At 37.5% G+C, this 13,953-nt stretch overlaps 1 protein-coding gene across 23 annotated transcripts in view; it reads left to right on the top strand.

Moving 5' to 3' along the window:
- Positions 1-13,953, top strand: part of ank3b (ankyrin 3b) — a 180,347-nt gene that overhangs the window by 121,577 nt on the left and 44,817 nt on the right. For 18 of the 23 annotated variants that reach the window (XM_079851655.1, XM_079851677.1, XM_079851657.1 and 15 more), the window contains 5 exons: positions 1,065-1,262; positions 8,935-9,033; positions 10,109-10,207; positions 13,242-13,439; positions 13,726-13,824. In XM_079851655.1, the coding sequence (XP_079707781.1) occupies positions 1,065-1,262; positions 8,935-9,033; positions 10,109-10,207; positions 13,242-13,439; positions 13,726-13,824 (693 nt within the window). The remainder of the gene's footprint in view (positions 1-1,064; positions 1,263-8,934; positions 9,034-10,108; positions 10,208-13,241; positions 13,440-13,725; positions 13,825-13,953) is intronic. The other 5 variants (XM_079851671.1, XM_079851673.1, XM_079851668.1 and 2 more) reach the window with 1 other exon arrangement.

Genomic DNA, 13,953 nt, shown 5'->3' with positions numbered 1-13,953 from the left:
TGACACCAATCAGTCGAAAAAAGCAACACTTACCAAAATAGCTCTTTAGCTCCGCCCACTCCCATGAAGCACTGCAAATGTAATCCAGTCAATCTCTCTAAGCTCTCAAAATACTTAAATATTTGTGTGTGTATATATATATATATATATATATATATATATATATATATATATATATATATATATGCGTATTTTGCAATAGTTTTATATTTCTCTATTGTTTTTAATTCGATTATTCTGTTTTCAGTGCTTCATGGGATTGTAGTTCTTTCCCTTATTAAAGGTGTTACGTTCACAGTGTTGTACCTTTGTCATTTTGACAGATTTTTAAAAATCTTTTTGCATTAAATAAAATTTTGTAGTGTTGTGATTCTCCTCATAGCTAATTCGATTGGTTCATGGCTTATAACACTTTAACGACGACTTTAAAAGCCCCTACTGGAAAAATGAATGGAAAAAATACTTCCGGAACCAGCGCTTCTGAAAAAGGGGGCTGGAACTGTTGAACTCTACTGTGGCAACTACCCACAACCACCTAGCAAGTGCATAACAACATGTTATATCCACTCAGAACACTTTATCAACCACATACCAACATCCTGTCAACCACCCAGAACACATTAGCAACTGAATAGCATTAGTTTTCTATTTCTTTTCATTTCATTTTTAAAAATTCTAGTCTATATTATTATTTAAATATCAACCACATCATATGGAGTACAGTAGTTCCATCTGTGTACCATCTGTCATATATGTAAATAAAACGTACTTGTAAAATGATGCTAGACTTTAGAAGCGCAGACAATGTAATGAAAGTGTGGTGAAACTACTGTGGAGTGTAATAGCTGTGGAATGCAATGCAGTCTATCTATACTAATAGGAAACAGTTGCTTGTTTGTTTGTGGTTACATGAAAGACTGCCAAAGGCCCCAAACCTTTTTTAAGTGTTGCCTCGCTTAATTTAGTTCTGCAGTCCTGCAAGGAAATATTGAAAAGGTGTAGCATCTTACAACCTTTAAAAAGGAAAAAAAAAAAGTAGTAACTTATCTTAAATGTGTGTGTAGGACGATCAGACACCGCTGCATATATCCAGTCGTCTGGGAAAACCCGACATAATCCAGCAACTGCTGCAACACGGGGCTTCACCCGATTCCACCACCACAACTGGATACACACCCCTCCACCTGGCCGCACGTGAAGGCCACAAAGACGTGGCATCCATCCTGCTGGACAACGGAGCATCTCTTGGCATCACTACCAAGGTCAGTCAAACAAACAAAGCTGGACGATCCATAATGCTCCATTATATTTGCTTTGTTGCTTGTGGTCAGATAATCATAGATAGCCAGGCTGTGAAATCATTTCCCCATAATTTTTCCAGAGTCCATTCGTTTTTTTTACAAGGAAGAGCCTTTTAACATGGCCCGTTTTAACTTCCTGGCATTTGTCAATTTTAAGGACCTCCTTGGTGGTAGTGTTACAGTGTATCATATTTTATGTGGTAAATCATGTTTCAGAAATGTATTTTTATTTGAAATAGGATAAATTTCATCTGGCAAATCAAAATAGAATGTACTTTAATCGCACTATTAAGTACAGGTGTGTGGGGGGGAGGGTAATGGCAATGACACTTGTGTGCACTAGAGACAGCCATATCGCTAGCCATACTATATTTAGCTATATTAATTCTTAACACACAGTTGTTTTGATTTATTATTAATTTATTATTTTAAAAAGTAGTTATAATTATATACGTAATTTAATAAAAATGCACAAATAAACTTGATATTTAACATTGGTGTAAACATTAATTAATAAGAAAAAAAATCTAGATCAAGAATTGGTTTCTGTTTCCCAGAATCGCAGAGGTATCTAAGATTCCCACTTTGTGCTGTTTAGTGGGTCCTGCCCGCTATTTTCCATGGTCCTGTTACACTCATCAGTTTTTTAACAAGATTGTTTGATCTCCTCCATTTTGCTTTCCTTGTGATGCGATGTTGATTTCTTTCTATTTGGTTTAATGGAGCAAACAGCCCTCTTTCTCATCAAGCGTGCAGTTATGTTTATGAAAAAGTAGATTCGTTCAATTATGAATAAATTGAGCATCAGCTACATTCTGCTGACAAAGTGTTACGTTATATCACTCAGACAGGAGACTGTTTCAAATTCTTTTTTAAATTGATTATTCAGTAAAACTAATCACTATGCAGATGTGTGTCTTGCCCTTTACTTTACAATCAACAAGCCCAACCCAAAGAACTAGAGCAATTATATTTGAAGTTGTAACTGAAAACTGAATGTGGCCTGTTGAAGAGTTAGGGCCCCGTGATTTCTGGGATGCGTAAAATGTGGACAGAATCACAGAATCCAGTCAAAAAAATGGAATTTACTATATAATTATTTACTGTATTTACTGTATTGTATATATGAGGACACGAAGAGCTGCTCTGAGAGTCATTTCATTTTATAAAATTATCCACTCAAAGGTCTTCATAATCACTACAAACTGCCAAATTAAAAGTTCGGTTTTAAAAATATATTACTATAGAGTAGACCGTATTCACAGCAGCACCATCTTTGATTTGAATGGGAATGAAAGCAAGGCTGTGAGGGATAGACATACATCTCTTCAGTGGGTTTTTCATTTCATGTGTTTCTTATGGATTATTCTGCTGATGAAACACTGCAAAAATATCTTTCCAAGAAATTTCAGTAGTAGACCAAAAAAAAAAAAAAATATTATAAATAATTTATAAATAAATTATAAGTGATCTAGGAGCTTTATACAGCTTTTACAGCGGATGCCATTGAAAACACAGTAGGTCCCCTCACAGCCTCGCTTTCATACCTGTCATGGCGCTGCTCTGAATAAGGTCTATTGTACAGTAGAATGTACTTCTCAAAGCAATAATAATGACGATATTAATACAGTTTATCAAAAAATTATTTTTTAAAGGAATATCATAACATTTTTCATAAATGTTTTAATTTACACATTAAACATCTGTTGTTTGATAAAGTGAAAGGAATTGTGAAAATGTCATTTGAATACATACAGTGCATCTGGAAAATATTCACATTTTGTTATGTTACAGCCTCATTCCAAAATGGATTAAATTAATTATTTTCCTCAAAACTCTACAAACAATACCCCATGATGACAATGTGAAAGAAGTTTGTTTGAAATGAAAGGAACTTCAACTTGAAAAGAAAGGAACTTCATCTATCATGATAGCTCACCAACCTGCCATATGCTGATGGAGGATGTTGCTAGCAGTATTATTGCGGTGTTATATTTCATTACATGGAATACATTACAACATGATATTTGACATCATGTCCATTATGTGGAACATCTGATGCTGTTTAGGATCATTTGGAATTGCTGCATGTGGGATGTATTAGTATTTTGGTGTTTATACTGATTATTATTGAGCACAGGGCTTTCCTTTCCACATTTCTCCGGGATGTGTGTAAAGGTCTGTAGATAGGTACTCACCTATACTCATACTGAAACATATTTGGAAACATCTATTAATTACATGGATAACAAGCCATCTCTTCTCTCTAGTTAAGACACACAGCGCTCATGATACAGAAATGTTCCTGCAGGAAATATTATACACATGTTTTACCTTAAAGTCGCAATGAAATGGAAGTTGCGATAGTCTTTTCTTCCCTATTGTGACATCTATTGGAGTGAAATAGCTTCTTGATCTAGAAAAAATGTAGGGCGGGACTTGATTTTGTCCATCTGGAATTGATTGGATGGTTGCATAGTTGGTGTTTGCTTTTGCTGTCTTCTCATGTGACGTGTTTACTGGCACGAGGGCGGCTATTAGAGAAGAGATGTTGCTGCAAGATAGAGGGGAAGTTATTTTAATTTAAGATTATGAGGTCACAAGACATGAAAAAAAATTATGTGTACGGATAAATCATTTATAATAAATGATGCAATATAGGATAAAAAAATTATAATTTTCATTTCATGGTTTCAAAGACCACATGAAATGGCTTGGCTAGTGCCTTTGCTGTGTTGATATATTTCCTATTGAAACAGGAAGTTTGGGTGGGGCAACCCTTTATTTTATAAACAGCTGGGTGTTATGACGCAGAAGCAGGAAGCAGGATCCAAATGCAGCAGTGTTTTATTAAATAAACTTGAATTATGACAAAGACTAAGAATAAACTTGAACTAAGACAAAGACTAAGGCTACGTTCACATTGCAGGGCTTAATGCTCAATTCCGATTTTTTGAAAAAATTCGATTTTTTTGCAAGGCCGTTCACATTTCCAATTAAATGCGACCTTTTGTGATCTCCTGTGTGAACGTGAAATGACCCAGAAGTGACCCGCATGCGCCGAAGAGTACTCAACGGTCAACGACGTCACTTGTTGTTTGCGGAAGTAGCTAAACTTTAACCAGAGTAACTGTGATTCTCTCACTCACACACACACGAGCGCACGCAGCGACCGTTACACAAGAGCCAGACAGCAGCCGCTGACCTATCTCAGATTCAGCACAAATAAGTTAACATAACGTATAATGGCCGTGGGCTTTTTTTTTTTTTTTTTTTTTTAAATTAACGGGCTCGTCGAGGTCGACCCGTTCGGCAGATTTACCTCAGCTCGACGAATATGCAGTCCGTTTTCAAACCGACGACTACTTCAATGCAGAATTATGACATTTTTCGCGTATCAATGACGTGCGGGTCGGATACATGCGACCTGGCCGTTCAGACTGAAGTCGCATTTCAAAAGATCGGATATGTATCGGATTTGGGACCACATAACGTTACCCAAGTGGCCTGGGTCGCATTTGAAAAGATCAGATCTGTGTCGTTCAGACTGTCATGAAAAGATCAGATACAGGTCGCATAGGGGCAAAAAAATCGGAATTGGGTCGTTTCAGCCTGCAGTGTGAACGTAGCCTTAGACTCCGGGACAGAACAGGCAACATAACAACATCAAGAACTCACAAAGACTGAACTAGACACAGGGCTTAAAATACAAAGCCAAACAAGCTAAACAAGATAACAAGGGGGCGTGGCTAATCAGAGACACCTGGGAAGACTAATCAACATAACGGGAGACAGCTAAACATGAAAAGACAGGGGAACACATGACAGACAAGAACAAGACACAAACCCACACCGTGACATAGCCGCCGCCCCAAGCTCTGGCTCGGCAGGACTGGCGTGAAGCTCTGGCTCGGCAGGACTGGCGTGAAGCTCTGGCTCGGCAGGACTGGCGTGAAGCTCTGGCTCGGCAGGACTGACGTGAACAGTCTCTGGATCGGCAGACGTGACGTGAACAGTCTCTGGATCGGCAGACGTGACGTGAACAGTCTCTGGATCGGCAGACGTGACGTGATGCGTTGGCCCGGCAGGACGAAACCCTGGAACGATGGCCCTCTTGGCAGCACGGGCAGACACAAGCGGGGGATCGGCCACGCTGGAAACCGGTCCTGTACGTCCATAGACCGATCCAGTGGCTGGCTTGATGGTTGGCAAGACGTGACGATTCCCGGGCCGGGCGGGCGAGACGTGAACTGACTCTGGCTGGGCAGACGGGACGTGGAGCTGTGAAGACTCTGGACGCGACCAGCGGTGAGGGCTCTGGGGGTACTGTGAGCTTGCAGGGTGTTTCATCAGCCAAGCCCACAGTAAATGCCGAACCGCTCAAGGAGAGGGCCAGGTCGACATACCCTTCTAGGGTCCAGCCGGTATAGTCCTCCGGCATCAATTGAGCAACGTCATTATCCAGCCCGCTCCAAAACAGGTCCATGAGCTGGGTGTCATCTAACGCTCCCAGATGACAGCAAGACAAAAAGTCCCTCGCATACCTCTCAATAGGCTGGCCATCTTGGAACATCAAAGAAAGGAATTTTCTCAGGGCCTGGTTGCTAACAACTGCTGGATCCATTTTGTGGTGAGTTCTTCTGTTATGACGCAGAAGCAGGAAGCAGGATCCAAATGCAGCAGTGTTTTATTAAATAAACTTGAATTATGACAAAAACTAAGAATAAACTTGAACAAAGACTACGACTCCGGGACAGAACAGGCAACATAACAACATCAAGAACTCACAAAGACTGAACTAGACACAGGGCTTAAAATACAAAGGCAAACAAGCTAAACAAGATAACAAGGGGGCGTGGCTAATCAGAGACACCTGGGAAGACTAATCAACGTAACTGGAGACAGCTAAACATGAAAAGACAGGGGAACACATGACAGACAAGAACAAGACACAAACCCACAAACCCACACCGTGACACTGGGAGACATTACGTTGAAAAGAAAAAGATACTTTAAACCAAAAAAAAAAAAAAAAATAAAAAAAAAAAATATATATATATATATATTATTTTTTGTCCTTGGACAAAACAACGGATGCAAAATGAGCCAATATTTTTTAGTCTGTTTTCCAGAAGAGAAAGTTTTTTTCCACCCAATAAAACTCAACCTGTATCTTTGACCACAACGACTATCGGCAGCTTTGTTTTAGCTGTAGAAATACCCGGTGCCCCGCTGTGTGATTGTGATAGACATAAAATACTAGACAAACATCACTGAGCAGCTGCCAAGTGTTACAGTGTGAGAATGTGCTGAGGTAGGAGAATGAATTCATGGTGTATTCCGCGACTCCATTCACAGCAGAGCAGAGTTTCCCTCCGATAACACAGCTGTCATTGGATATGTTTGTCCTGTGTCTCTAATTATTGTTCATGATTGATTTAGTAAGGCATATGGAATGCTGGCCTTCAATGAGTCAAGGGAAAATGTCAATCTCCAGATCAACTAAACCTACACATTTCCCAGTTGAGGCTGAGGTTATAAAATAAACATTATGTCACTAAATTTAGGCAATTGATTATACAGGAGAAAAAGGGTTACAATACAATCAGTTTTGTTTAGTTTTGGTTCCATAATGTAAATTAGAGTGAAATATTCAATCTTTTTAAAACTGGTCATATTTCATTTATAAATAAGAAATTAAGAAAGTAAGAAAGAAATTTCTATACAAATATATATATATATATGGTGTGTATGTATGTATGTATGTATGTATGTATGTATGTATATATGAAAATATTTTTTTTTATAATTTTATAAATATATATATATATATAATATAACATTTATATATATATATTTAAAAATTGATTTAAATTTTTTTTGTTGATTTTCATTCATTTATTACAATATTTTTCCCGCATTACAGTTTGATTGTGGCATAAACGTGCTTAAATCTCCAAAAATATTTTTTTTCACCTGAAAGCTCAGCTTCTACTGTATACTGTACATACTTCATCTCTAGCTGGACGGAAGGGCTAGTATATACACTGTAAAAATGAATACGCTATATCTAATCAATAAAATTGTGGCAACAGATTACAAGCAATATTATTAATTAAATTTAACAAATTAGAATTGAGTAATAATGAATCAAATTAATTCCTTAAAAGTTAACCATTTAAAATGAGTAAACAATTTTTTTCTATTGCCAACATTGAAGACACATGATGTTACCAAGCAGAATCACTGAAGGAGAAAAAAAAACGTAATTTTGGTGATCAGTGTTTGTTTTAGTTGGGCTCTTGACCTTAAATCATTTACTTTAGATTTTGTTTGGCTGCTTTACCTGAGTTATAACAGCCAGATGAACAACGAGAAAAGGTGATCTGATGGTGTTGGTTGTGTTTTAACATAATCATTATTTCACAATCATTTAACCTGAATCACTGAACTCATATAGAGCCCAAATTCTGAGTTAGGTTTTCTTTATTAATTATAGCAGATCTGTCCTTGTACAGCATAATATTTTTAGCCTTTTAATTGAAATCCATATGATCAAATCAATTAAAAAAAAAAAAACTTCAAAAAAAACTTTTTATGTAGGCACACACAGACATCAAGAATTCGCGTATGAATCTCAGCAATGGTGACAAACAGATCACCTCTGATCATAAGCACATTATTTATTCATGCAGCAATGTATGATGGGAGCCATGAATGAGTTTTGATTGGTGGCACCCAGAATGCACTGCAACATGCTTTATAATTGTCACCATTGTTGAGATTCACAGGCTGATTATTGATGTCTGTGTGTCTAAAAACTAAATCAAAACAAAAAAAATATTTTTTGTATATGAGACATGTTTAAGAAATCTTTGGATTACATTGTAAAAGTTCAAAATATTATGCTGTGCAAGAACAGTGCTGCTATAATTAATAAAGTAAACCTAAATTGGTAAATTAGGTTCCCAAGTAAATTGGGATCTATATGAGTTCAGAGATTCAGGTCAAATGATTGTGAAATAATGATTATGTTAAAACATAACCAACACCATCAGATCACCTTTTCTCGTTGTTCATCTGGCTGTTATAACTCAGGTACAGCAGCCAAACAAAATCTAAAGTCAATGATTTAAGGTCAAGAGCCCAACTAAAACAAACACTGATCACCATAATGGTGACTTAAATTATGGTTTTCTCCTTCAGTGATTCTGCTTGTTAACATCAGGTGTCTTCAATGTTGGCAAAATAAAAAAATGTGTTTAAAAAAAAATTGTTGTAAATTTTACTCATTTTAAATGGTTACCTTTTAAGGAATTAATTTGATTAATTATTACTCAATTCTATTTTGTTAAATTTAATAATATTGCTTGTAATCTGTTGCCACAATTTTATTGACTAGATATAGCGTATTCATTTTTACAGTGTACTTTTGTATTACTTAACAAAAGGAAACTTGTGCAACACAGATCAGTTTATTTCCCAATGTCAGTTGCAGTTCATAAATCATCCCCACCCCAAAACTGACCAGCTTTGCCACACTGCAGTTGCATGCCACACTAAATGACTTGTCTCTGTATCCCAGTTGATCAATTTTTCTTTATTTCTATGTATGAATTATTTTTCTTTGCAGAAGGGATTCACTCCCCTGCATGTTGCAGCCAAATACGGGAAGATTGAAGTTGCTAACTTACTGCTACAGAAGCGAGCGCCGCCTGACGCAGCTGGAAAGGTAAAACTGTCTATTTGCACTATGGTAATAGGTTGTCGATTACTTCCTTTAATGTGCTACCGGGATGGGCAACTTCGCTCCTGGAGGGCCACTGTCCTGCAGAGTTTAGCTCCAACCCTAATGACTGAACAATGTCTTCAGGATTACTAGAAAGCTACAGGAAGGTGAGTTTTTATTAGGGTTGGAGCTAAACTCTGCAGGACAGTGGCCCTCCAGGACCAAAGATGCCCATCCCTGATGTACAGGATTTATGTTCTGAGTTTACGTCATCCCGGCCATCCTTCGGTTTCTGGTGTGGTAACATGACCACGGTAAGAAATGAAGCATTGATTTTCCTTTCTAAGCATCTGTTGAAAGGAGGGATTCTGGGTGAGAGACTTGAATATGGGACACATTTGAATTCTTTCTTTGTGTAATGTCTAAAAATGATTACATCTGTTTTCCAACTCGGCAAACAAACAATTATATATAATTCAAAGAAGTAACAGCATGCTAACATATGCTGGCATATGACATAATATTTGTGCTTCAAAGACAAACAGATGTGCACTCATAAATGTTTGTTAATTATCATATAGTTTTTGCGTCACACTGAAAGTAAACTCTCATTCCAACTCTCATGCATTTGCATGTGTATAAATGGAAGCGAATGAAAACACAAAATCAATGGGTAATATTTTGTGTAGTTGCTTATAAATACACAGCTCAATTATCATTAAAAACAAAGTCACAGTTATACAGTTCTATTACCCAGTAAGCATGCTTGCTTTGCAGAGATCATCTGGAAGTGCCATATTCACTTTTATTCTGTATCATAAATCTGCTTCTGACAGCTTGTGAATGCTTTAAAACGACATCTTCCAGATGAAAACACACATTGGAGAGGCGTTTATAAGCTATCAGGATACATACTATCATTTTCCAGACATGTCAGAGATTTCATTCGCTAATGTGCACTGGCTAAATTTACTCTCTAAAGCTAAAAGCTGATTGATTTATAACAGCAGCTGTTTCACACACCCCAACTTTGAGCTCACAGCCAATAATAGCTGTCTATCTATGTGTGTGTTTTTAGAGTGGACTAACACCACTGCATGTTGCTGCACACTACGATAACCAGAAAGTGGCCCTCCTCCTGTTGGACCAAGGAGCGTCCCCACACGCAGCAGCAAAGGTATCAGGAAACCCTTACCACATCTGTGTACTGATCACAATATCTCAACTAGCAGACACCAATCTCATCCAAACGCAACCACATGCGCACACACACAAGTGATGAAGAAATATGGCCGCAGACCAAACGGCTGCACACATGCTCACACAACACCACCTCCACCCTACATTCTTGATCAATTTTTGCCATTTCACTTCTAGTCCACCCACTGTAACCTCAGAGGATGGTAAGCTTTTTATTGCGTTGAAAAGAAGTTGTTCTTGAAAACTGTGTACTTCTGTGGTTGATGCTGTTTTGATAGATTGCTCAGGGAGAGTTCAACTAAAAATGAAAGTTCTGTCATCATTTATTCATCCTCAAATCAGGATCAGAAAACCAATACGACTTATTTCTTTAAAAAAACACAAAGTCTTTGTGGAGGTTGAAAGTCATTGGTCGCCAAATGTTTTCATTCTATGGAAAAGAGCAGCGTGACCATTCTTCAAAACCTCTTTGTTTTGTGTTCCACAGAATAAAGCCATGCAGGTTTGGAATGACATGAAGACGGATGAATGATGACAGAACTTGAATTATTTCTTTAATGAATGTGTATTATGCCTTTAATAATTAGCAGTCCTGAAAAAAAGTGCTTCTAGGGTTTGTCATATGATTTCTCTATGGTCTTCTGGTCCCTTCTGTGAACTGTGCAGTAAATTACTGCAAACTCAAAGCATCATGTATAAATCAAGCATAAAATCATTTTGATCAAGTTCCTTGTTTATCAAGGTTGCGTCGAAAATACCATTGATGGCAAAACGAGGCCTGGATTCATCTATGAAAATGTAGGCTCTGTTCTAAAACCTAGCTGACTTGCTGTCTACTGCCTATATAGGCAACTAAGCCTTCTAAGGATGGAAACTTCGCAAGTGACTGATTTGGACTATCAACATAGGCGCAACAAGTCATTGTCACTCAAAATATCATGCTGCAACAGTTGAGTTCTGGAAATAAAAACTTTGTTACATTTGTTTTCTCCATAGAGGAATTGATTTTGAACGATAACTTATAATCCCTCTAATGTGAGGTTGTTAATGGATGGTATTTGCTTCTGTTGAAGCCGTCAGTCCACATGATTTTTTCAACTTATTTTTTAAATAATTGTTTAACAGCCAATTTTTTGGTGAAAAACTACATTACCCATAATGTAATGTACCTAAAATTCCACCAATCAGAGGCAAGCAAAATGTGCCATAAGAGCTCTTTAGTTCTGCTCACTCCCATGATGCACTGCAGATGACATCATCCAGTCTGTCTTCCTACGTTTTTAAAATAATGTAGCTTGGTTCATGGCTTATAACACTTTAATGAAGACTTAAAAAAAAAATCCTTATGGGAGAAATTAATGGAAAAAATACTTCCAGAACAAATGCCCCTGAAAAAGTAGACGGGCACTCTTGCACTCTATAGGGACTGATGTTAGCATGTTGGTAAGCTAATGACGTGACACTCGTAAGAGTATAAAAATAGCACAAGTATTGGGTAAATTGTCATATTTTTATCAATATTTGTCAATATGAGTGAATTACATGACTTAGATTTGTATATGTGATTCAGCTTCATCAGAATCAAAACAAGTTTCTTTAGAAGCAGCATAATATTTATTTTTTTGAACAGCAATCATGTTGGAAATAAGCCTATGATGTCAAACAATATTGTCTACATATGCCGCTTTTGGAACGGAGCTTAGAGATCTGAAAGTTTAATGAACCAGTTCTCTCATAGTCTTAATTCACAAACAAACAAAAAACATTTCCACAGTTTTTTGTTTGAGCTTGAATAGAGAGTACATGCTTTCATGCTTTTAAACGGTTTGTGTTGTTTTGTCCACCCTGAAACGGTTCAGTGTAAACCCCTAAACAATTACAGTGACCCAGATACTGCCTTTGTTCCCTCACAACGAACAGCAGCCAGACCTGGCATGTGGAGAACACTAACTGACTAACTGAGTTCTGGATAGGACCGCTCTCCGTTGACCTCACTGGCTGACACCTCAATATTCGCTAGCGGTTGAGAAACAAGATCTTTTTTTTTTCTTATGCTCAGTTCGACTAGCTTCAGACTGCTTTTATCCCCCTTTCAGCCATCGTTCCACTCTTAATCTGTGAGGTTAGAAGCAAAGCGCTGCTGTCAACATGTTCCTGTTTTGAAAATGTCATAAATCTAAGGTTTTAGTCTGGTTATAGTGGTTTGGCAGCATGTGGCTTAGTGCTGTAGGGCTGGACGAGCAAAAAAATACAGTAAAATCTAGTTAAAATTTTTTTCCTCAGTACTTTTATACTTAGTTTGAAGTTATACTGTACTTATATATTTTTATTTTCATTTTGTAATGTAGAAAAATGCCTCGTATGGGATTTCCTTTAACATTAAGGGATGATGCAAATGAATATTTGAATCAGAGGTGTGAATAGATGTTACTTAGTTTAATATTGCATACTTTTTGTGAATATATTGTGATTTAATCGAAATATCGCCCAGTTAAAGTGCTGTGCCACAAGGCAACATGAGAAATGTATACAGTAGGTCCAGCACATCATTGTTGTACAATTAAATGGTTTACCTTTCAAGTCAAGTTAAATCAAATTTAATTGTATAGCACATTTCAGAGTAGACAATTCTCAGAAAGCATTGATGAAGATACGATTTGGTTTCTTGTGGAAAAATACCCAGAGTCTGATGTGAGTTTAACATTTTCCAAATTTAACTAGCAATCATTAAAGCAACAATGTTGAGAAATATAGAGTATGGCTTTAATTGCAGTTAGTAGAGTCTCTGTTTTTAGACAGAGTTACTATAACATGATATAATATTTTCTGTACTTTCAGTGCCTAATACCAATCCTCCATACTGTTTTCACTGTTGAAAAGTTAAAGGGGTATTGAGAGTAAATAGTGATCTAGGACAAGCTCCCGCTTGTTATCATTGTTATTTAGATTTTTGTCTGGATGCTCATAGAAATCCTTTTATTATGATCTCCTTCACTTGCTTTCCCTCCCAGAACGGCTATACTCCTCTGCACATAGCTGCCAAGAAGAACCAGATGGAGATAGCGACCACGCTGCTTGAGTACGGAGCTGATACCAATGCTGCGACCCGCCAGGGGATCAGTCCACTCCACCTGGCAGCCCAGGAGGGCAACGTTGACATGGTCACGCTCCTGCTCGCCCGTGAAGCCGCCGTCAATCTGGGAAACAAGGTGAAAAATCAGCTCAGTTACTTTATGACGCTATTCCACAAAGAGCATATTCAACAGTATTATCAATTTTTTTTTTTTATCTTCCAATTTGGTTTTGGGTGAGTGAAGTTTGTAACAGAAAAATATCCATATGACCTAATTATACTAATAAAGTCAACATTGACCTTATTTACTTTTATTATAAGCTCCGTTAGAATGACCTACACTGATGGATGATTAATTTCTGCGTGATGTGTCATATCTGTGCAGTTATGTCACTAAATTGGTTGATGAATATTTATGTCAGAGTGGACTGACCCCTCTTCACCTGGCGGCTCAAGAGGACAAGGTCAATGTTTCAGAAGTGCTGGTTAATCATGGTGCCACAGTGGACCCAGAGACTAAGGTATTGGACACGCACCCAAACACACATGTTGAGTTTCCATGTTTCATGGGGACTTTCCATCGAGACAATAATATTTGTACTGCACAAAAACTGTATATTCTATGCCCTAACCCTATCCCTAAACACAAC

The sequence above is a fragment of the Squalius cephalus genome, assembly GCF_949319135.1.
Source record: "Squalius cephalus genome assembly, chromosome: 19".
Lineage (NCBI taxonomy): Eukaryota > Metazoa > Chordata > Actinopteri > Cypriniformes > Leuciscidae > Squalius > Squalius cephalus.
Note: the sequence above shows the minus strand (reverse complement) of the source record. Positions and strands in the feature narration are given on the sequence as shown.